The 23,692-nt window shown below is 42.9% G+C and overlaps 2 protein-coding genes across 10 annotated transcripts in view; both read right to left on the reverse strand.

The window, feature by feature from the left end:
- Positions 1-75: 75 nt before the first annotated feature.
- On the reverse strand, positions 76-10,503 carry LOC106572729 (integrin beta-7). Of its 9 annotated transcripts, none has more exons than XM_014147164.2 (19): positions 10,408-10,503; positions 10,143-10,256; positions 8,766-8,816; positions 7,569-7,638; positions 7,385-7,464; positions 6,969-7,152; positions 6,007-6,177; positions 5,488-5,651; positions 5,226-5,306; positions 3,607-3,765; positions 3,437-3,532; positions 3,227-3,316; positions 2,991-3,131; positions 2,551-2,741; positions 1,935-2,173; positions 1,501-1,711; positions 1,031-1,212; positions 709-869; positions 76-509 (listed from the first exon to the last, which is right to left on the reverse strand). In XM_014147164.2, the coding sequence occupies exons 4-19, from the start codon at positions 7,633-7,635 to the stop codon at positions 396-398; spliced, it is 2,331 nt and encodes a 776-aa protein (XP_014002639.1). In that variant the 5' UTR covers positions 7,636-7,638; positions 8,766-8,816; positions 10,143-10,256; positions 10,408-10,503; the 3' UTR covers positions 76-395. The 9 variants fall into 9 exon arrangements, with proteins under 9 accessions (XP_014002639.1, XP_045552342.1, XP_014002640.1 ...); XM_045696386.1 differs by having other exon boundaries at positions 8,766-8,842; XM_014147165.2 differs by having other exon boundaries at positions 10,143-10,195; positions 10,408-10,499.
- A 246-nt stretch (positions 10,504-10,749) lies between these two features.
- Positions 10,750-23,692, reverse strand: part of LOC106572792 (ATP-dependent 6-phosphofructokinase, muscle type) — an 82,207-nt gene continuing 69,264 nt past the window's right edge. The window contains exons 16-21 of the mRNA XM_045696381.1: positions 22,805-22,969; positions 15,341-15,402; positions 12,775-12,886; positions 12,222-12,321; positions 11,554-11,659; positions 10,750-11,210 (exon numbers count right to left, since the gene is read on the reverse strand). Coding sequence (XP_045552337.1) covers positions 11,024-11,210; positions 11,554-11,659; positions 12,222-12,321; positions 12,775-12,886; positions 15,341-15,402; positions 22,805-22,969 — 732 coding nt within the window. The 3' untranslated portion in view covers positions 10,750-11,023. The remainder of the gene's footprint in view (positions 11,211-11,553; positions 11,660-12,221; positions 12,322-12,774; positions 12,887-15,340; positions 15,403-22,804; positions 22,970-23,692) is intronic.

Here is a 23,692-nt window from a genome sequence, read left to right on the forward strand (position 1 = left end):
GGAAATGACCTTTGGATCGCTCGTATTTTCTGTTTCCGGTTGACAAACGGATAAACAAACAAGTAGCGTCTTTTCTTTCTTGAAATACTGTACTTTTATTGTAGGCTACGATACATTTGTACGTTTTATCAAAGAATGGCAACACATTTTTAGGGGAGTAGCTATAACGTTTCTAAACCATTTATTTCATCTCAGAGGATCACTGGATAGAGTGTGATGTGATGTTCTACATTTTGGCAGGATTATGAAAGCTACTATTCAAACACAAAGTAGAACACCACTTTCCTTGGGTTCTTTCACATGTACATTTAACAACAAAAAATCTTCAGCCACATAAAAATCCCACCAAGTATCATATCTCCTACAGCAATTCAGCTGAGCCATAATAGACCACATCACATTTGTTTTATTTTCCCAAAGGTTGATGTAGCACAATCTGCATCTGGCTCCAACACATGCATGGGGTTGGTGAATGTTGTCAAGGCCTCTTGGAACAGTGGATTTTGAGTCTGTAATAAATAAATAAAAAAATGTAGGAAAAACCACTTTTCAACCTAGCAACCTGTCAACATAGTTTTTGTCCTTCAAAGGGTCAGCAAATGTCTCCCAAAACTTTGAATCACACTCGTGTTGCCTTTTTCTACTTTTGACTGTGTTTTTGGATGGTGCATATTATAATTGTCCCTTTCTCTCTTTTCTTGTACTCACGTCTTCCCAACAGATATTCTCCTTATCCTTCAGGAACCTTCTACGCTCCCGCTGGTAGGACACTTCTAACATCAGCCGGTAGATTATTATCATGATGACACCCGGTAAAACGATTCCTACCACTGCCTTCCCCATGTTTATAATCCATGGGTCAATCCCTCCTTTCAGGAATTGAGGAAGACACCACAAGACAAGAGACAAAATAGACACGATTTATTACCAATGGGTGTTGCTTAGGATTGGCTTCAGATAATGTACGGAAGTTCTCTATGGGGAAAAGAAAGTTATTCTATTATTTACAGTTTGACAATATAAAACTTACTTGAAGTATCTGTGTAGTAGACAAAAATGTCACCAGTATTTATGAGTTCCACATTAAAGCGTACAGTATCATCCTGACAGGTGAATGATTGAGTCCCATTGATGCGGATAGGCTTGGCAGAGCCACAGCGACGGTGACACATGTTTATGGCTGACTCATGTAACATGCAATCAACACAGGCCCTAAAACACGCACCAAGGAAAATGTTTTATTTAGTCCATCGTACTCAAATATACAGTATATAGCAACCAACTAATAGTAATTGCGTGGAAACAAAACTGTAGTTGAAGTAATACGTTGCTCTTGTTGAAATGATCATGGACTAATATTTGGAAGATACAATGTCCTGTATGGCTCTATTGGTAAGAGTGCAAAGGTTGTGGGGTCAATTCCCTCTGGGATTACATACAAGTTGCTTTGGATAAAAGCATCTGCTATGTGGCATATATAGTACATCAGGTTTATCTCACCGGTATGTGTCACATGGTGCCAGGGGCTTGGTGCAGTGCCTGCCAAAGAAACCAGGGTGACAATGGCATTCATTACATTCACATTGTCCTCGGTGAGAGCAGATTCCATCGTTACTGGTCTGGCACTGATCTGTGAGGGTAGAGCATTCACATGCAGGGCCTGTGTAGTTATGGAAACACTCACAGTTACCACAGTCACACTTCCCATTACCTGCAGAACACACATATACACAGACAGAACACATACAGGGGCATTAATAATCTCAATACAGACTGTACTAAAATCCCTCTTCAGCTCTTTCGAGCCGGATAGGATAATCATTTTCAGCATATTAAACTAAAGTGGTTGAGAAGAAAAAGCAGTGAAACCAGGTGAAAAACACATTCTAAAGGACATTTTAAACACCCCCATTCTAAACCTAACTTCCCCTTACCGCCACAGATCATGTTGTTGTGACGGTTGCAGCTAATGTCGTCACACTGGCAGTGTTGGCCCCTGTGTTGGCCCCAGCAGATACATTGGCCACACACACAGCTCCCACGGCCGCTGCACAGTGGTGTGCCTGTGCTGTTTGTCTGTGCAGGTGAACACAGGGCCTCTACGGCCAGACTGGTGTCTTTGTCCGGCTGTGTTTCACACTCACAACGCTGGCCTGTGTGTCCTGAATCACAGCTGTAAAACAACCAAGGTCAAGTAGAGAGGAGATTCAGCAACTCTTGGAGGACAATGGAATTAAATAAAAAAAGCTTCTTTACTGTTAAAAATAGATCCAACGCATTTCAGCTTTTGGCCTTCACACAGTGATTCTATAAGTCAAATGTATTCTCAAAGCCCTTTTTACATCAGCAGTTGTCACAAAGACCTATGCGGTAACCCGGCCTAGACCCAAAGAGCAAGGTTATTGGTTTCAACAAAGCACTGATGTCTGCATCACATAAATTTCAACCAACATACAGCAGCAAGATGATGAAATGTCACTCTTCAGTACACAACTTGATGCTGAAGATAGTGAAAATCAACACGGCTGTAAGTTGGGTGCCACTACCTACCTACAGATACCACAGTGGAATGTTCCATTGCCATGACACTGGGATGACTGTTCCTCGGAGTCCTGACAGTCACAATCACACAGCGTCTCAACGGTAACCCTCAGCTCTTCATTGATACCCTGCACTTTGATGATGAAAGACTCTGTCTTGGACAGACAGCTCGAGCTGGTCACAGTAACTGTGAAATTGACCTATACAGTAGAATGATAAATAGGGGTCATAAAAGCAGTTTTTTATTTGTCTGGTTATGGGTCCCCTGGGTCACCACATGCTGTAAACACATTTTTGTTAACTGTAGTGGATGACTAAGTGCAAACCTAGAATTATACCTTGGCTTTTCTGAGTCAGTGTGATGACGGTGCTTTTTGAGTATACAGTTCACCGGGCATTATTAGAGGACGTTGCTACTGCCACAGTATTTAACCTGCCAGTTGCTTTACCTGTTGATTGATTCTGACATCACTGCACTCCCCTCTGTCCTGCCCCTGAGCTAGCCTGTCATCACCACAGTGGGAGCTGTAGGAGACCCCCAGGCCTGGTGGGACGTCACGGTGCTCCAGGAGGATGGAAGACGATAGGTTCTGAGGAGGACATCAGTGGAGGAGGTAATCATTAACCTTTCAGTACAACTGAAATGCCATAGTTGGGTTTGTGCAGTAGGTATAAATAGACTCACGTTGCAGGCCTCAGAGATGAGCTGAACAACATTGTTGGAGTCATCCTCCAGGAGGCCCACCACCGACTGGGGGATCATCTCACTGAGTGCCTGGGATGGGGGTTCAGAAAAGGAGTTTCAGGGTCATGTTCATTAGGGCACACCGTAACCAAAAGTTTTAGACATTGGCTAAGGGAGCGAACTCAAGTCTTCAGTAACTGAATTCCTTACCTCATAGTTTTCAATGTTCTGGTCTGTCACTGCAAAGATCAGCCTGATGTTATTGGCTGATAGGACCTGAGATAGGTGTCCAACTGAGGGATAGTCCTAAAATACATTTGTGTGGAGGTTAGTTTGTGAGAAGAGATAGCTTCCTAGGGACGGACATAGGGTTCACTCACATAAACGGTGTCCTTATTATAGAGCCCATTGCTATTCAGGTGGCATTTCCCGTCGTTTGGTTGGTAGATCCCAGCAAGCTTCCCATCACCTGCCAGGTGGAAGGTATCATCTGAAGTGTAGACCAGGATCCGAGTTACATTACCCCAGCCAATGTCATCCTACAGACGGGTTGGGTCGAGGGTTTTAAACTACATATACAGTACATACAATATTACAGTATATAGAAACAATGACTTAGATATTGTGCTGACTAGGATTGACGGGCCGCCCCCCAGGAGGTAAGGGTAGGAAACACATCCCCCACGCTGATCCTCAACAAGGGGGCCCCTCAGGGGTGCGTGTTCAGTCCCCTCCTGTACTCCCTGTTCACTCATGACTGAACGGCCAGGCACAACTCCAACACCATTATTAAGTTTGCTGATGACACAACAGTGGTAGGCCTGATCACCGACAATGATGAGACAGCTTATAGGGAGGACCGTGTGGTAGGGACCGTGTGGTGCAAGGACAACAACAACCTCTCCTTCAACGTAATCAAGACTAAGGAGATGATCGTGGACTACAGGAAAAGGAGGACCGAGCATGCCCCCATTCTCATTGACGGGGCTGAAGTGGAGCAGGTTGAGAGCTTCAAGTTCCTTGGCGTCCACATCACCAACAAACTAAAATGGTCCAAGCACACCAAGACAGTTGTGAAGAGGGCACGACAAAACCTATTCCCCCTCAGGAGACTGAAAAGATTTGGCATGGGTCCTCAGATCCTCAAAAGGTTTTACAGCTGCACCATCGAGAGCATCCTGACGGGTTGCATCACTGCCTGGTATCGCAACTGCTCGGCCTCCGACCGCAAGGCTTTACAGAGGGTAGTGCATATGGCCCAGTACATCACCGGGGCCAAGCTTCCTGCCATCCAGGACCTCTATACCAGGTGGTGTCAGAGGAAGACCCTAAAAATTGTAAAAGACTCCAGCCACCCTAGTCAGATTGTTCTCTCTGCTACCACACGGCGAGCGGTACCGGAGCGCTAAGACTAGGTCCAAGAGGCTTCTAAACAGCTTCTACCCCCAAGCCATAAGACTCCTGAACAGCTAATCAAATGGCTACCCAGACTATTTGCACCCCCCCCATACGCTGCTGCTACTGTCTGTTATTATCTATGCATAGCCACTTTAATAACCCTACCTGCATGTACATAATTACCACAATTACCTCAACTAACCGGTGCCCCCGCACATTGACACATTGACTCTGTACCGGTACCCCGTGTATACAGCCCCGCTATTGTTATTTACGGATGCTCTTTAATTACTTGTTTTTCTTATCTCTTACTTTTTAAAAAGTTTTTCTTAAAACTGCATTGTTGGTTAAGGGCTTGTAAGTAAGCATTTCACTGTAAGGTCTACACCTGTTGTATTCGGCGCATGTGACAAATAAAATGAGATGATTTGATATGTACAGTATGCTGTTCTATGTGATTAGATATACTTAGGCCAGGCCAGTGCATAAAGGCTCAATGAGCTTCTTATTTGCTGTTCTTTTCCACGGTTTTCTCTCTCACTCTATTTTCAAAATACAGTTCTGAGTTCTATTGAAACACCAGTCAGCCATTTGTTCTTACCTGACAGACAGCCACCTGCATGATGGCGTCAAAGCCTGACTCTGGGCCATCTAGGTTACTGGAGATGCTCTGCTTGCTCACCTAAAGGCGTGACACAGAACAGGAAATTAATAAAGGACTGACATGGCAATACCTTGAACCAATGGTGCAGGACAGAAGAAGAAGAAGAAGGAAAACAAGACAAAAAGAAGAAGAAGAAGACTGGAGTTGGAAGTGATGTTCTACGAGGAATTCAAAGTCGTAAGTAACTCTGCTGGCTCACCTTCCTCTCAAACTCTTCAACGTCCTCAGTGAGCTTCAGTACATGTTTGAAGCTGAAGGCAGGCTGGCAGGGGCCTTTGCCCCCCTCGATGCATGGGTTGGCCAGTTTGGCCTCCACTGTACTGACGTAGGGGTCCACCACCTTATCCACAAAGGAACCAAAGCCTGAGGGGGATAGAGGAACACTATGAGCGCTAGAGTTTTGACCCCAAGTGTGAACCTCATCCCCAGGCTCAACTGCTGCAGCTGGCTGATGGATGAGATTAGCCTGAACCTGACAGGGATTGTCAACAGGTTCCGATCGGATCAGGCATGAACTTTCAGTCCAAATCAAAACGGTAAAGTGGGCAAACTTTCCTCTGCATGAATTGGTTGAGTTGGGCTGATGGGCGAATTGTATGCTCTGTTCAAGGGTCATATAATCTTACCGGTTGATGTGATGGAGTGATGGAGCTGAGATGCACAGACACAAGAAGTTTGAGAGCAACACCTTCCATAGCCCCATAACAGTGACACTCACCTATCCTGACAGCACTGGTGATGTTCTTCATGGCAGTGACCACCTCCAGTCCTAGGTTCCTAATGTTCTCCAGGTCATCTTTCATGGAGTAAGACAGGTCCATCAGGTAGTACAGGTCTATGGGATAACCCTCTGAACGCCTGAACCTCACCTCGAATGACTGGGGCATGCCTGGGATTTAAACAGAAGAGGGTGATAAGGGGTGATAAGAGGAAAAGTGATGAGAATAATTGATTTATTCATCAACCATCAAATGTGCATGTGATTATACATATTTTATACTTACTTAGGCTTTGGGCTATCAACAATCAATATCATATTGTATGAGATAGTAATATTAGCCTAAGATAAGATATACTAAAATGTCCTCTGATTTCCCTATAATAATCAGTGGACCAATCAGTGGGGATAATGTGTAGAAGTTTAAATCCTCACCAGAACTGGTTGTTCTCTTGTTGTAATGACCTCTTTTCAACCTGTTTTGTCCGCTGTCTACAGTCTTCATCGACTCAGGTGTGTGTGTGTGTGTGTGTGTGTGTGTGTGTGTGTGTGTGTGTGTGTGTGTGTGTGTGTGTGTGTGTGTGTGTGTGTGTGTGTGTGTGTGTGTGTGTGTGTGTGTGTGTGTGTGTGTGTGTGTGTGTGTGCCTGCATGTGTGTGAGTCCTCAGTCCCTACACTCTTAGAAAAAAAATTGCTATCTAGAACCAAAAAGAGTTCTTCAGCTGTCCCCATAGCAGAACCCTTTGAAGAACCCCTTTTGGTTCCAGGTAGAACCTATTTGGGTTCCTTGTATAAACCTTTCCATGGAGGGTTCTACATGGAACCTAAAATAGTTCTACCTGGAACCAAAGAGGGTTCTCCTATGGGGACAGCCGCATAACCATTTTGGAATGTGTGTACCGACTCTAAGAGTGTGCCTTCCCGGCTTCCGTGCGTCCATACGTGTAAGTCCTAAGGCCTCACCGACTCTTAGCTTAAGGTGGAGGTTCTGTGGCTCTAGCTGGACCACGGTCCCCATTGGCTCCTCTGCCCTGCTCCGTATTGCAGGCTGGGGGTTCAGGATCTGTCCGTCAGAGCAGTGTCTGTTTCTCAGAGCCTCCTCCCTGTCACAGCGACGCTCGTCTGGCTCCCCTTGCGCCAGGAAACCCTGCAGGTCAGAGGTCAACAGAACACAACTTTGACAGACGGCTTGAAAGTTTCTGCTTGAATAGAGAGGCGTGTAAAGGATCTGTGGACTAATATGAATATTGTTGATACATACTGTATATAAGTATGTTATTGCTATGGAGGTTTGTTTTGAGTGTAACCTACACCAAAGTAATTCAAAGCCTGGTAGAATGTTCTCAACAAATGTAAAAAACAATAACAGATTGAGATACCTTCTGTTTACACCAGGCACAGCCAAGGCTTCTCAGACACTCAGTACAGGTGGGCTTAGACAGGCATCTTCCATCCAGGACTAGAGAGCATACACACATGGACACAGAGGCATGCAGTCTGTCTGTGAAAAACACACCCTTTCAGAGGATGGGTTCTTCGTTAGCTATGTGCATCGCCACTTACCCATAGATCCTCTCAGTGAAGTGAAGTGTATCAGAAGAACCACCACAGTCAGCCACAACTTTCTCATTGTCTGCCCACAGAGAGAGAGAGGCATTTTATTATCTATTTCACTTGCTTTGGCAATGTAAAAATATGTTTCCTAAGCCATCAAAGCCCATTAAATTGAAATTGAATTGAAAAAGAGACAGAGAGAGGTAGAGACAGAGCGAGGGAGCGAGAGAAAATGGCAACACTAAACTATAACGTGAAGAGTTAAAGTTCTTTTCTAAAATCTTTTTGGCTCTATAACAAAGAACAAAAACATATACATATACATGATCAAATACAAATATTAGAATCAACTATTAAAGACTATCAGAACCCACTGGATTCTCCAATTACATTGAATGAACTACAGGACAAACTACAAACCCTCCAACCCAAAAAGGCCTGTGGTGTTGATGGTATCCTAAATGAAATAATAAAATATACATACCACAAATTCAATTGGATATACTTAAACTGTTTAACATCATCCTCAACTCTGGCATCTTTCCCAATATTTGGAACCAAGGACTGATCACCCCAATCCACAAAAGTGGAGACAAATTTGGCCCCAATAACTACTGTGGGATATGCGTCAACAGCAATCTTGGGAAAATCCTCTGCAGACTCGTACATTTCCTCAGTGAAAATGCTTATACATCTGCATTGCTTGCTGTTCGGGGTTTTAGGCTGGGTTTTGGTATTGCACTCCGTGACATCGGCCGATGTAAAAAGGGCTTTAGAAATTAATTTGATTGATTGATGTCAAATTGGCTTTTTACCAAATTACCATACAACAGACCACATATTGACCCTGCACACCCTAATTGACAAACAAACCAAAACAACGGCAAAGTCTTCTCATCCTTTGTTGATGTCAAAAAAGCTTTTGACTCAATTTGGCATCTGTCTGCAGCACCCGGCCTCACCCTACTAGAATCTGAAGTCAAATGTCTGCTGTTTGCTGATGATCTGGTTCTTCTGTCCCCAACCTAGGAGGGCCTGCAGCAGCACCTAGATCTTCTGCACAGATTCTGTCAGACCTGGGCCCTGACAGTAAATCTCAGTATGACATAAATAATGGTGTTCCAAAAAAGGTCAGGTTGTCAGAACCACAAATACAAATCCCATCTAGACACCGTTGCCCTAGAGCACACAAAAAACTATACATACCTTGGGCTAAACATCAGCGCCACAGGTAACTTCCACAAGGCTGTGAACGATCTGAGAGACAAGGCAGGAAGGGCATTCTACGCCGTCAAAAGGAACATAAAATTCGACATACCAATTAGGATCTGACCAAAAAATCCTTGTATCAGTTCTAGAACCCATTGCCCTTGATGGTTGTGAGGTCTGGGCTCTGGTCTGAAAACCTGTTTTCACATCCTCATGATGGGGTGTCGTGTGTAGGTTAATGAGGGAAAAAATATATAATCAATTTTTTTTAAATGTGGGAAAATGGAAAGAGTCTGAATACTTTCCGAATGCACTGTATTTCCCTCAGATTACACAGAGCCACAAAGAATTAGAAAACAAATCCAAATTTGATAAACTCCCATATCTACTGGGTGAAATACCACAGTGTGCAATCACAGCAGCAAGATTTGTAACCTGTTACCACAAGAAAAGGGCAACCAGTGAATAACAAACCCTATTGTAAATACAACCCATATATATGTTTATTTATTTTCCCCTTTGTACGTTAACTATTTGCACATCGTTACAACACTGTATATATCCATAATATGACATTTGAAATGTCTTTATTCTTTTGGATCTTGTGTGTGTAATGTTTACTGTTCATTTTGTATTTATTATATATTTGACTTGCTTTGGCAATGTAAACATATGTTTCCCATGTAAAATAAAGCCCCTTGAATTGAATTGAGAGAGAGAGACTGACAGAGAGAGAGGTAGAGATAGAGCGAGAGAGAGGTAGAGAGAGAGAGACAGAGAGAGGTGCTGCCTTTTACACTCTTGTTATTGTAGTTTCAGTTCTTCTTCACAGAGATAGGGTCAACACACTGTTTCAGATGAGTGATCAATGCTACTCAGCATGAGTTTGTTTTACGTACTTTTTCATAAAATTTACACTTTTCAAAAATATATGAAAACAGTCCCAAAGACACTCTTTAGTGTTAGCAATATATTTACAAAGCAGCCAGTTATATTGTTTCCTACTCCTAACCAACACGATTTGACCAGTGAGCCCAAGTTTTCTTCAGCTAAGAACAATTGAAAAGTTTGACAGACATGTTAGAAATCAAATCAAATTTTTGTCATATACACATGGTTAGCAGGTGTTAATGGAAGTGTAGCGAAATGCTTGTGCTTCTAGTTCCGACCATGCAGTAATATCTAACAAGTAATACAACCTAACAATTTCACAACAACTACCATATATACACAAGTGTAAAGGAATGAATACGAATATGCGAGCTTTCATGAGTTCGATGATAAAGAGTCGGGTTACAGTAGTGTCCTTGTGACTTTTAGTCGGCTGGATTCGGACTTGAGTTGCACTTTAAGTCGTAAAAATTACTGACAAACCTGGATGGCACCAACACATCCACTTCTCTGTCTCTCAGTTCTGGAATCTCCTTCTGCAAGACAGGCTGGGGATATCAGGGACGTCCCAGGTGAAGTGAACATTGAGGCAAGGTCCTAACAATATGTTAATTTATTTACTTATTTTTAACTGTTAGTTTGTTTTGCCAAAATCTTATTTGTTGTGTCAGGTTAAGGTTTATTTTATTTTCAAATATCAGTTCAAATATCAGTTTTTCTAAAGGTAATGAATGTAAAGATACATTACCAAGGTGACAGTAGAAGTAGGAGGGCATGGAGAAGGAATCCTGAGTTTAGGTTGTCTGTCTGATGGAAAGGTCCCTCTTTGACAAGTTTGGGTGAGATGTGAGAACACATGAAACTTTGGGTGGGTCCCTCCTTTGCATATGATCACGTTTAGCATCTGAATGCTGAGTGAGTTCTCTATTTTGCAAGGCGGCCACCAGCCAGTACTCCACATAAAACATTGAACCTCTTTTTTAAGATTATGTTATGATTCTAATGTCATTATATTGCACTATTGTTTTATTGGAGAGGAAAAGCATTAAAATACTGTAAACCATGGAAAAATAAATCACAAGAGTCAAAATAGTAACAAGTGTTTAATTCTTGAAGAAAGGCAAAACTGGCTCCCAGAGCAGGGCAGCCCACCGAGTTAACTGATTGAGATGCGAAGAAAGAGTGCGTGAGGAAAAATTATTGAGAAGACCAAGATCAGAAAGGAAACAACGGGCACAAAATAATGTAACTGGTTCAGATGATTAATTAATCTAGAAACATACATGTAAAACACACATACATGTAACAAAAATAAATGACTTTTCTTCCTCCTCCTCCTCTTCTTCCTGCTCCTCCTCTTCCCCCTATTCTTCTTCCTCCTCTACCTCCTCCTTGTGCTTCTTCATCAGTGGTGCGGGCATCGACACCCTCTTCTTGATCACATGTTCCATGTGGGCATGCTCAGATGTGTCCAGGCTGATGTTGTATTTAGCCAAGATCTTCATGATTGGCCTCAGCTTCAGCCACCACGATGTTTTGGGGATGCGGTGCCTGGACAGGACAGCAGAGGGGGGTAGAGGGATGTTAAAGGGACACTTCACCACTTTTTGACCTTTTATTCATTACATACCATTATGTCTACATACATAATGTGAAAACAGCGATGTAGTCAGAAAGAGAAGAGGGAATGTTCCTTTTCAAAACGGATATTAGTTGAGGGATATGCACTCACAATATCCACTTGAACTGTGGATCAGTATGAACAGTGTGTTAAAGTATGACTCAATTAATGTTGAGGAGAGTGAGCAACAGTCAGCAACTGCCACTCTCGTGTTTTAGCGTCATAGTGCCTGGAGTTTCTAAGAAGAAATCTCTGAGGATGAAAGGATCTTACTCGAAGTCTGTCTGTTCATTAAGCTCAGCCAACGGCTGGAAGGTCAGTGCTCTCTTCCTCATGCCCAGCACACAAGCAGAGTCTGGGGTGTTAGCGAAGATACGACCTGGAGGAGAGAGAAGGCAGTGTGACAGATGGAGTCATATAGCGTTATACTCAATGAGACAAACAAACAACTGGTATCAGCAGGTAAAAACTAGACTCTTAGAAGAAAAGGTTCTATCTAGAACCTAAAACAGTTATTTGGCTGTCCCCATAGTAGAACCCTTTGAAGAACCCTTTTTGGTTCCAGGTAGAAATATTTTGGGTTCCACGTAGAACCTTCTGTGAAAAGGGTTTTACATGGAACCAAAAAGGGTTCTATCTAGAACCTAAAACAGTTATTCGGCAGTCCCCATTGTAGAACCCTTTGAGTAACCCTTTTAGGTTCCAGGTAGAACCCTTTTGGGTTCCATGTAAAACCCTTTTCACAGAGGGTTCTACATGGAACCCCAAATAGTTCTACCTGGAACCAAAAAGGGTTCTCCTATGAGGACAGCCGAAGAACCCTTTTGGAACCGTTTTTCCTAAGAGTGAATTCAAAACGATGTGTATTTGGGTGCAGCAATATGCCGCTCATTCCTTTATCTTAGTATCTGTTCATGGTGACACCCCACAGCCTGTCTTACCATGTCTGTACACCTCCTTGAGTTTCTCTGTGAGCCACAGAACAGCCTTGGAGCCCATCTTTGTACCAAAGTTCCTGTCGAAAGGTGTCGGGGTTCCGCCCTGGGGAGAGGGAATAGGACAAAGGTGGGGGGGAGAAGAGAGGGGAGGAAAGAAGGGAGAGTTAGTGGGGGAGAGGGGAGTTAGATGGGGAGAGTGGAGGACAGGGGAGGGGAGAGATGGAGGGGGAGAGGGGAGTACAGGGGAGTGGAGAGTTAGAGGGGAGAGATGGAGAGTTGAGGTTGGATTACTCAACTAAAGTCTACGTACTTCATGTTCTGGTTAAGCTTTATAAGTAATTGGGAAAGGGAAAATTGGAATTGGAATTTCAGATTACTTTCTCAATTGAATTACTTGAAATGGAATTAACCCCAATTAGGAGTACTCTTGTAATTAATTGAAACTGTGGTTACATCCTAAATGGCACATAGAGCACTTTTTTGAACACGGCCCTGGTCAAAAGTAGTGCACTATAAAGGGAATAGGGTGCCATTTGTGAGCAGACTGTTAACAGACCTGTTGCATGTGTCCCAGGATGTTCTTGCGGCAGTCGAAGACACCCTTGCCCTCCTCAGAGTAGAGGGCGAAGATGAAGTCTGTAGTGTAGTTGGCATTGCATTTCTCATTCCTGAGACAGAGGAAAACATGAATATACTGTATATTTACAGTTGAATTGGCATGGCATTGCAGTTCTCATTCCTGAGACACAGAGGAAAGGAGTATAGATGAGATCAAAACATGAATATACTGTTTATTTACAGTTGAATTGGCATGGCATTGCAGTTCTCATTCCTGACCACAAAGAGGATACAGAGCACGAGCACTGACTTTGCTGATAGCTGCTTTATTGAGGAATTATTTGCTTACTATAACCAGGTTTCCATCTAAGCATTAAAGGGCGTTAAAACTATTCTGCTAAGGACTCTGGTAGGATACACATGACTATCCCACTGTAGCTCAGTTGGTAGAGCATGACGCTTGCAACGCCAGGGTTGTGGGTTCGATTCCCACGGGGGACCAGTATTTAAAATGTAATAAAACGTATGCGCTCTACTGTAAGTCGCTCTGGATAAGAGCGTCTGCTAAATGACTAAAATGTAAATGTATCCTCGATGAAAGATGGCTATGGAGGTGGGCCTGACACTCCAGGGTTTTCTCGTTTGGGCAAAGAGACGGTGGGATCTTTTTGTGTCGGTAAAATGTATTATGTGTGAAATTGAGGTGGAAACACCTTTATGCGCAAATTTTCATATAATAACCATTATACTGAAGTAAACTTGGGGTCACTGATATACAGTTAAAGTCGTAAGTTTACATACACTTAGGTTGGAGTCATTAAAACTCGTTTTTCAACCACTCCACAAATTTCTTGTTAACAAACTATAGTTTTGGCAAGTTGGTTAGGACATCTACATTGTGCATGACACAAGTAATTTTTCCAACAATTGTTTACAGACAGATTATTTCACTTATAATTCACTGCATCACAATGCAGTGGGTCAGAAGTTTACATACACTAAGATGACTGTGCCTTTAAACATCTTGGAAAATTCCAGAAAATGATGTCATGGCTTTAGAAGCTTCTGATAGGCTAATTGACATCATTTGAGTCAATTTGAGGTGTACCTCTGGCTGTATTTCAAGGTCTACCTTCAAACTCAGTGCCTCTTTGCTTGACATCATGGAAAAATCAAAAGAAATCAGCCAAGACCTCAGAAAAAAAATTGTAGACCTCCACAAATCTGGTTCATCCTTGGAAGTAATTTCCAAATGCCTGAAGGTACCACATTCATCTGTACAAACAATAGTACACAAGTATAAACACCATGGGACCACGCAGCCATCATACCGCTCAGGAAGGAGACGCATTCTGTTTCCTGGAGATGAACGTACTTTGGTGTGAAAAGTGCAAATCAATCCCAGAACAACAGCAAAGGACCTTGTGAAGATGTTGGAGGAAACAGCTACAAAAGCATCTATATCCACAGTAAAACGAGTCCTATATCGACATAACCTGAAAGGCCACTCAGCAAGGAAGAAGCCACTGCTCCAAAACTGCCATAAAAAAAAGCCAGACTACGGTTTGCAACTGCACATGGGGACAAAGATCGTACTTTTTGGAGAAATGTCCTCTGGTCTGATGAAACAAAAATAGAACTGTTTGGCCATAATGACTATCGTTATGTTTGGAGGAAAAACGGGGAGGCTTGCAAGCCGAAGAACATCATCCCAACCGTGAAGCACGGGCGTGGCAGCATCATGTTGTGGGGGTGCTTTGCTGCAAGAGGGACTGGTGCACTTCACAGAATAGATGGCATCATGACGGAGGAAAATTATGTGGATATATTGAAGCAACATCTCAAGACATCAGTCAGGAAGTTAAAGCTTGGTCGCAAATGGGTCATCCAAATGGACAATGACCCCAAGCATACTTCCAAAGTTGTGGCAAAATGGCTTAAGGACAACAATGTCAAGGTATTGGAGTGGCCATCACAAAGCCCTGACCTCAATCCCATGGAAAATTTCACAGGGTGGTGAAAGTGCACGTGATGAACTTCACAGGGTGGTGAAAGTGCACGTGATGAACTTGATGGTCCTTTCCAATAAATATATAATATTCTGGTGACATGATGATCGATGCTTGGCTGCCGTTTGACAAATAAAATGAATCTAGCTCTTATCCCTAATAATCTCACCATGTACAGTAGGATAGCCTGTATTTGCGGGCTGTGGCTAGAGCGCATTTACAACCAGAGTGGACACATTTGCTATATAACACAACAGTTTTTGTGACAAGAATTTTTAGAGTTGAAAATGCAATGGAATCCCATTTAACTTTTTATGGGCCCACTAAGGAAATGACTCTGGATAAGAGCATCTGCTAAATGACAAAAATGTAACATGTAAATGAGAGGGACAGAAACAGGGAGAGGGAGAGTTTTGGAAAAGTACAAGTATGGCAGATTGAGATCTAGATGAATGAATGAATGAATAAATAAATACATGAATAAATAAATGAATGAATGAATGAATAAATGGATGACTGAATAAATAAATAAAGGAATGAATGAATGAAACCCACCTGAGAATTAAACCTCTCTTCACATCTGTCTTCATCTTCTGCACAAGATGCTCTACGTTCATCTGCAAACCGGAGCCAGTCAGTCAGGACACATTTATATAATGTATACTTTTAAATAGAGGAATCCTCTAAACATTCATATCATGTATACTTTTATATAGAGGAATCCTCTAAACATTCATATCATGTATACTTTTATATAGAGGAATCCTCTAAACATTCATATCATGTATACTTTTATATAGAGGAATCCTCTAAACATTTCTATAATATATACTTTTATATAGAGGAATCCTCTAAACATTCATATCATGTATACTTTTATATAGAGGAATCCTATAAACATTTATATAATGTATACTTTTATATAGAGGAATCCTCTAAACATTCATATCATGTATACTTTTATATAGAGGAATCCTATAAACATTTCTATCATGTATACTTTTATATAGAGGAATCCTCTAAACATTCATATCATGTATACTTTTATATAGGGGAATCCTATAAACATTTCTATAATGTATACTTAGTCCCCTCCTATACTCCCTGTTCACCCATGACTGTGTGGCCAAGAACGACTCCAACACCATCATTAAGTTTGCTGACGACACTACGGTGGTACTGTTGGCCTGATCACCGACAACGATAAGACAGCCTATTGGGAGGAGGTCAGGACCTGGCAGTGTGGTGGGAGGACAACAACCTCTCCCTCAACGTGAGCAAAACAAAGGAGATGATCGTGGACTACAGGAAAAGGAGGGTCGAACGCCCCCATTCACATTGACGGGGCTGTAGTGGAGCAGGTTGAGAGTTTCAAGTTCCTTGGTGTCCACATCACCAACAAACTAACATGGTCCAAGACAGTTGTGAAGAGCGAATGACAACGCCTTTTGCCCCTCAGGAGACTGAAAAGATTTGGCATGGGTCCTCAGATGCTCAAAAAGTTATACACCTGCATCATTGAGAGCATCCTGACCGGTTGCATCACCGCCTGGTATGGCAACTGCTCGGCATCCGACCATAAGGCGCTACAGAGGGTAGTGCGTACAGCCCAGTACATCACTGGGGCCAAGCTTCCTGCCATCCAGGACCTATATACTAGACGGTGTCAGAGGAAGGCCCAAAAAAATTGTCAAAGATCCCAGTCACCCAAGTCATAGACTGTTCTCTCTGCTACCGCACGGCAAGCGGTACCGGAGTGCCAAGTCTAGGTCTCAAAGGCTCCTTAACAGCTTCTAGCCCCAAGCCATTAGACTGCTGAACAATTCATCAAATGGCCACCCGGACTATTTGTATTGACACCCAACCCCCCTTTGTTTTTACACTGCTGCTACTCTCTGTTTATTATCTATGCATAGTCACTTTACTCCTACCTACATGTATAAATAACCTTGACTAACCTGTACCCCCGCACATTGACTCAGTGCCGGTACCCCCTGTATATAGCCTCATTATAGTTATTTTATTGTGTTACTTTTAATTTAATGTCATTTTTTTACTTTAGTTTATTTAGTTCATATTTTATTAACTCATTTTTTTTTTTAAACTGCATTGTTGGTTAAGGGCTTGTAAGTAAGCATTTCATGGTGGGGGGGGGGGTGTATTCGGCGCATGTGACAGATACAATTTTATTTTATTTTGATTTAGAGGAAACCTACAAATATTTATATAATGTTTACTTTTATATAGAGGCCTGTTTCTATCGTCAATAATTATATATAGGAAAACCATAAAACCCAGACACAGATTAAGCCTTAGAAATCATGTTCAATTAACATTTATTGATAGTGCTCACATGAAAAAATACTACATTTTACTATAGAATACTACAGAACTTACTATAGAATGATATAGTAAACTGTAGTATACTGTAGAAACTATACTACATGCCAGTGGAGGCTGCTGGAGGGGAGGACAGTTCATAACAATGTCAAGAACGATTTTTTTACATTACATTACATTACATTTAAGTCATTTAGCAGACGCTCTTATCCAGAGCGACTTACAAATTGGTGCATTCACCTTATGATATCCAGTGGAACAACCACTTTACAATAGTGCATCTAAATCTTTTAGGGGGGGGTCAGAAGGATTACTTTATCCTACCCTAGGTATTCCTTAAAGAGGTGGGGTTTCAGGTGTCTCCGGAAGGTGGTGATTGACTCCGCTGTCATGGTGTCGTGAGGGAGCTTGTTCCACCATTGGGGTGTCAGAGCAGCGAACAGTTTTGACTGGGCTGAGCGGGAACTGTGCTTCCTCAGAGGTAGGGGGGCCAGCAGGCCAGAGGTGGATGAACGCAGTGCCCTTGTTTGGGTGTAGGGCCTGATCAGAGCCTGAAGGTATGGAGGTGCCGTTCCCTTCACAGCTCCGTAGGCAATCACCATGGTCTTGTAGCGGATGCGAGCTTCAACTGGAAGCCAGTGGAGAGAGCGGAGGAGCGGGGTGACGTGAGAGAACTTGGGAAGGTTGAACACCAGACGGGCTGCGGCGTTCTGGATGAGTTGTAGGGGTTTAATGGCACAGGCAGGGAGCCCAGCCAACAGCGAGTTGCAGTAATCCAGACGGGAGATGACAAGTGCCTGGATTAGGACCTGCGCCGCTTCCTGTGTGAGGCAGGGTCGTACTCTGCGAATGTTGTAGAGCATGAACCTACAGGATCGGGTCACCGCCTTGATGTCAGTGGAGAACGACAGGGTGTTGTCCAGGATCACGCCAAGGTTCTTAGCACTCTGGGAGGAGGACACAAGGGAGTTGTCAACCGTGATGGCGAGATCATGGAACGGGCAGTCCTTCCCCGGGAGGAAGAGCAGCTCCGTCTTGCCGAGGTTCAGCTTGAGCTGGTGATCCGTCATCCACACTGATATGTCTGACAGACATGCAGAGATGCGATTCGCCGCCTGGTTATCAGAAGGGGGAAAGGAGAAGATTAATTGTGTGTCGTCTGCATAGCAATGATAGGAGAGACCATGTGAGGATATGACAGAGCCAAGTGACTTGGTGTATAGCGAGAATAGGAGAGGGCCTAGAACAGAGCCCTGGGGGACACCAGTGGTGAGAGCGCATAGTGCGGAGACAAATTCTCGCCACGCCACCTGGTAGGAGCGACCTGTCAGGTAGGACGCAATACAAGCGTGGGCCGCGCCGGAGATGCCCAACTCGGAGAGGGTGGAGAGGAGGGTCTGATGGTTCACAGTATCAAAGGCAGCAGATAGGTCTAGAAGGATGAGAGCAGAGGAGAGAGAGTTAGCTTTAGCAGTGCGGAGAGCCTCCGTGACACAGAGAAGAGCAGTCTCAGTTGAATGCCCAGTCTTGAAACCTGACTGATTAGGATCAAGAAGGTCATTCTGAGAGAGATAGCAGGAGAGCAGGCCAAGATCGGCACGTTCAAGAGTTTTGGAGAGAAAAGAAAGAAGGGATACTGGTCTGTAGTTGTTGACATCGGAGGGATCGAGTGTAGGTTTTTTCAGAAGGGGTGCAACTCTCGCTCTCTTGAAGACGGAAGGGACGTAGCCAGCGGTCAAGGATGAGTTGATGAGCGAGGTGAGGAAGGGGAGAAGGTCTCCGGAAATGGTCTGGAGAAGTGAGGAGGGGATAGGGTCAAGTGGGCAGGTTGTTGGGCGGCCGGCCGTCACAAGACGCGAGATTTCATCTGGAGAGAGAGGGGAGAAAGAGGTCAAAGCACAGGGTAGGGCAGTGTGAGCAGGACCAGCGGTGTCGTTTGACTTAGCAAACGAGGATCGGATATCGTCAACCTTCTTTTCAAAATGGTTGACGAAGTCATCCGCAGAGAGGGAGGAGGGGGGGAGGGGGAGGAGGATTCAGGAGGGAGGAGAAGGTAGCAAAGAGCTTCCTAGGGTTAGAGGCAGATGCTTGGAATTTAGAGTGGTAGAAAGTGGCTTTAGCAGCAGAGACAGAAGAGGAGAATGTAGAGAGGAGGGAGTGAAAGGATGCCAGGTCCGCAGGGGAGGCGAGTTTTCCTCCATTTCCGCTCGGCTGCCCGGAGCCCTGTTCTGTGAGCTCGTAGTGAGTCGTCGAGCCACGGAGCAGGAGGGGAGGACCGAGCCGGCCTGGAGGATAGGGGACAGAGAAAATCAAAGGATGCAGAAAGGGAGGAGAGGAGGGTTGAGGAGGCAGAATCAGGAGATAGGTTGGAGAAGGTTTGAGCAGAGGGAAGAGATGATAGGATGGAAGAGGAGAGAGTAGCGGGAGAGAGAGAGCGAAGGTTGGGACGGCGCAATACCATCCGAGTAGGGGCAGAGTGAGAAGTGTTGGATGAGAGCAAGAGGGAAAAGGATACAAGGTAGTGGTCGGAGATTTGGAGGGGAGTTGCAATGAGATTAGTGGAAGAACAGCATCTAGTAAAGATGAGGTCAAGCGTATTGCCTGCCTTGTGAGTAGGGGGGGAAGGTGAGAGGGTGAGGTCAAAAGAGGAGAGGAGTGGAAAGAAGGAGGCAGAGAGGAATGAGTCAAAGGTAGACGTGGGGAGGTTAAAGTCACCCAGAACTGTGAGAGGTGAGCCATCCTCAGGAAAGGAACTTATCAAGGCGTCAAGCTCATTGATGAACTCTCCAAGGGAACCTGGAGGGCGATAAATGATAAGGATGTTAAGCTTGAAAGGGCTGGTAACTGTGACAGCATGGAATTCAAATGAGGAGATAGACAGATGGGTCAGGGGAGAAAGAGAGAATGTCCACTTGGGAGAGATGAGGATTCCAGTGCCACCACCCCGCTGGCTCGATGCTCTAGGGGTATGCGAGAACACGTGGGCAGACGAAGAGAGAGCAGTAGGAGTAGCAGTGTTATCTGTGGTAATCCATGTTTCCGTCAGCGCCAGGAAGTCTAGGGACTGGAGGGTAGCATAGGCTGAGATGAACTCAGCCTTGTTGGCTGCAGACCGGCAGTTCCAGAGGCTGCCGGAGACCTGGAACTCCACGTGGGTCGTGCGCGCTGGGACCACCAGGTTAGAGTGGCAGCAGCCACGCGGTGTGAAGCGTTTATATGGCCTGTGCAGAGGGGAGAGTACAGGGATAGACAGACACATAGTTGACAAGCTACAGAAGTGTTGTTTCTTGTATTATTGTCTCTTGTGTCTTTAGAGAACTGTTTCACTTTGATATCCTTTTTCTTCTGTCCTGATTTTCTCTTTCTTTTCTTCTGTTAACTAGATATTCTTTGTTGTTCTTCGTTAGCTAGCTAGCTTCTTCCAAAAGAGTCCCTAGCAACTGCTTAGCAACTGGTAAACAATTCAGCTAGCTAAGATAACTACAATTTTATGAAAAATAGTTATTTTTCAAAAGCCTATCTTCTTTGTTTGTTGCTTGTTTTTTCTCCTATTCAGTCTTGCAGTTTTCTTTTGCTTTTTTCCGATGTACTTCACTCTAAAAACCATGTAAATTTCAATATTTGTAGGAGCTCATTTTTCAGCTGCTGCTGCTCAAATTGGAGTTCCGGAACACTAATAATAATAAGATATATAATAATATAATAATAAGATTTAATAAGAACTGTACCATAGAGGCTCAGAATAAGTTAATAGGAAAAACAAAAAGAAATGGAGGAACTTATTCAAGAAAGATCCAGCGTAATATATTATAAAAATAAAGTGAACTGGATGGAATATGGGGAAAAATGCACCAAATAATTTTTTAATCTTCAAAATAGAAATGCTACCAAATATAATTGACTGAAACTTGTCACAGTCACCCATGTTTCAAAAAACAATAATTTTAAAGAGGAAGTAAAGTACTTTAAGCATATGTTTTTCTTTCAGTATCCTCCATCTCCACTAACCGAAGATAATTGTATGGATTTTTTTGTATTAATAATGTAAAATTAAAAGCTGTACAGAAAGACTCATGTGAAGGAAGAATTACAGAAGAGGAACTTCTAGATGCAATTAGGGAAAGGGAAGGGGGGATACCTAGTCAGTTGTACAACTGAATGCCTTCAACTGAAATGTGTCTTCCACATTTAAAGACCAAAATTGGTTAAAGAAAATGGTGATAAATAAAAAAATATACCAGTTTCATTTAAGGACCAAAAAATTGGCAGCTGTGCCATATAGATTGCAAAATAGTTGGGAAGAGATTTTCGATGTACTGATTCCATGGCACATGGTTTATGAGCTGATATGCAAAACGACGCCGGATTCAAAACCTAGTATTGTTCAATTTAAATTATTATACAAAATTCTTGCAACCAATAGAATGTTATATATATGGGGGATACAACCTTCCCAGCTCTGCAGATTCTGCTGCAAAGAGACAGAGTCATTAGATAATTTATTTAGGCAATGTCCATATGTAGCTTGTTTTTGGTCACAGGTCCAGGAATTGCTGAAGAATTGCAACATTTACCTGGAGCTAACTCTGCAGATAGCAATACTGGGTGATCTGAAAAGTCATAGTCAATCGATCAATAATATAATAACACTAATTTTGGCACATTTTTCAAATATTTAATGTACAATCTGTAGAAACCATGAGAATAGAAAAGTTCCGAACTTTTGTGAAGTATCACAGCACAGTTTAAAGATTTATGGCAAAAACAGGTGTGCAAAGCTGTCATCAAGGCAAAGGGTGACTACTTTGAAGAATCTAAAATATATTTTGATTTGTTTAACACTTTTTTGGTTACTACATGATTTCATATGCGTTATTTCATGGTTTTGATGTCTTGAATGAGTCTTTTGTCTAAACTTTTGGCTGGTGCTGTATATTTACAAAAAATATATATGGGGATTGGAAATGATGCAGACAATTACTTTGATGGAAGACACAATCTATCTGCAATATTAAAGCTAATTTACCTCCTAAAAAAAATATTTGAAAATAATATTTATACATTTTTTTAAAGGTGCCACCAACAACCTGTGTTACACACTGTAGTATCCCACGATCATTTGTAGTACTTACTATATCATGTTGTAGTATACTGTAGAATATTATAGTAAACACTAAAGTATTATATGCAAAAAACACTGTAGTAAATACTACAGTAATGTCCGCAAAAACACAACACTTTTTAAAAACTATAGTAAATACTACAGTATTTAATTTGTATATACCCTGCATATTCCCCCCCTCTACTATATTTAACTGTACATACTACAGTATACTGCACTGAAAACTACAGTCAAGTCTGCAAAAGCACTACAGTGAATAGTACACTGTCTATCCCACATAGTTTGTTTATGTGGGATAGTCCAGGACTTAACTTAATCTGTGTCCGGGAAACTGTCCGAAAGATTTTCACAAGCTGGCAGACTGTAGTGTTGTATATGTACACTGTGTCTAAAGCTCTCAATGTCATGGGAGAGGGAGAGCAAGAGAGAGAGAGAGAGAGAGAGAGAGAGAGAGAGAAGTAGAAAGAGAGAGAGAGCGAGAGAGGGAGAGAGAGAGAGAGAGAAGTAGAAAGAGAGAGACAGCAAGAGCGATAGAGAGAGAGTATTCATCATCTCACCTCGAGGTCCCTGATTCCAAACTTGTCCTCATAGATGTATGCAGCATCAGCCCCTGCAGCCAGACCAGCCATGGTAGCCAGGTAACCACAGTACCCTCCCATGGTCTCAATGATGAACACACGACGCTTGGTGCCTGCTGCTGACTGCTTGATCCTGTCACAGGTCTGTTAAAGGAGAGTCAGGAATCAAGAGAGGGGGAGAGAGGGAAGAAGCGAAAAGTGAGGGTAGCGAGGATAGGTGCATAGTGATGATTAATTTGATGACAGTTAAAACACATATTAAACTGCTTCAGTTGAAGACAGACATTACATACATTTTAAGCAGGTCTCACAGGTGTTACAGAATGTGGTAGCTATGGTTTAGACTGTGGCATTGAGTTAGGTGATGTGATGTGTGACTCACATCATAGGAAAATGTTTTGCAATGGAGAATTGAACATTTGTTTTCTTACGGGACAAGTTCAGCTACAGCAGCACCTCACAGTTTCAAAACATTTTCTCCCTACTGAACACAAACCAGATGTTGGTGATGTATTACAGTACTCACTTAGGTGTTGATGTAATACAGTACTCACCTAGGTGTTGATGTATTACAGTATTCACCTAAGTGTTGGTGTTGGTGTATTACAGTACTCACCTAGGTGTTGGTGTTGATGTATTACAGTACTGACCTAGGTATTGGTGTTGATGTATTACAGTACTCACCTAGGTGTTGATGTATTACAGTACTCACCTAGGTGTTGGTGTTGATGTATTACAGTACTCACCTAAGTGTTGATGTATTACAGTACTCACCTAGGTGTTGGTGTTGATGTATTACAGTACTCACCTAGGTGTTGACGTATTACAGTACTCACCTAGGTGTTGATGTATTACAGTACTCACCTA

This window comes from Salmo salar, chromosome ssa15 (genome assembly GCF_905237065.1).
Source record: "Salmo salar chromosome ssa15, Ssal_v3.1, whole genome shotgun sequence".
Taxonomy (NCBI): domain Eukaryota; kingdom Metazoa; phylum Chordata; class Actinopteri; order Salmoniformes; family Salmonidae; genus Salmo; species Salmo salar.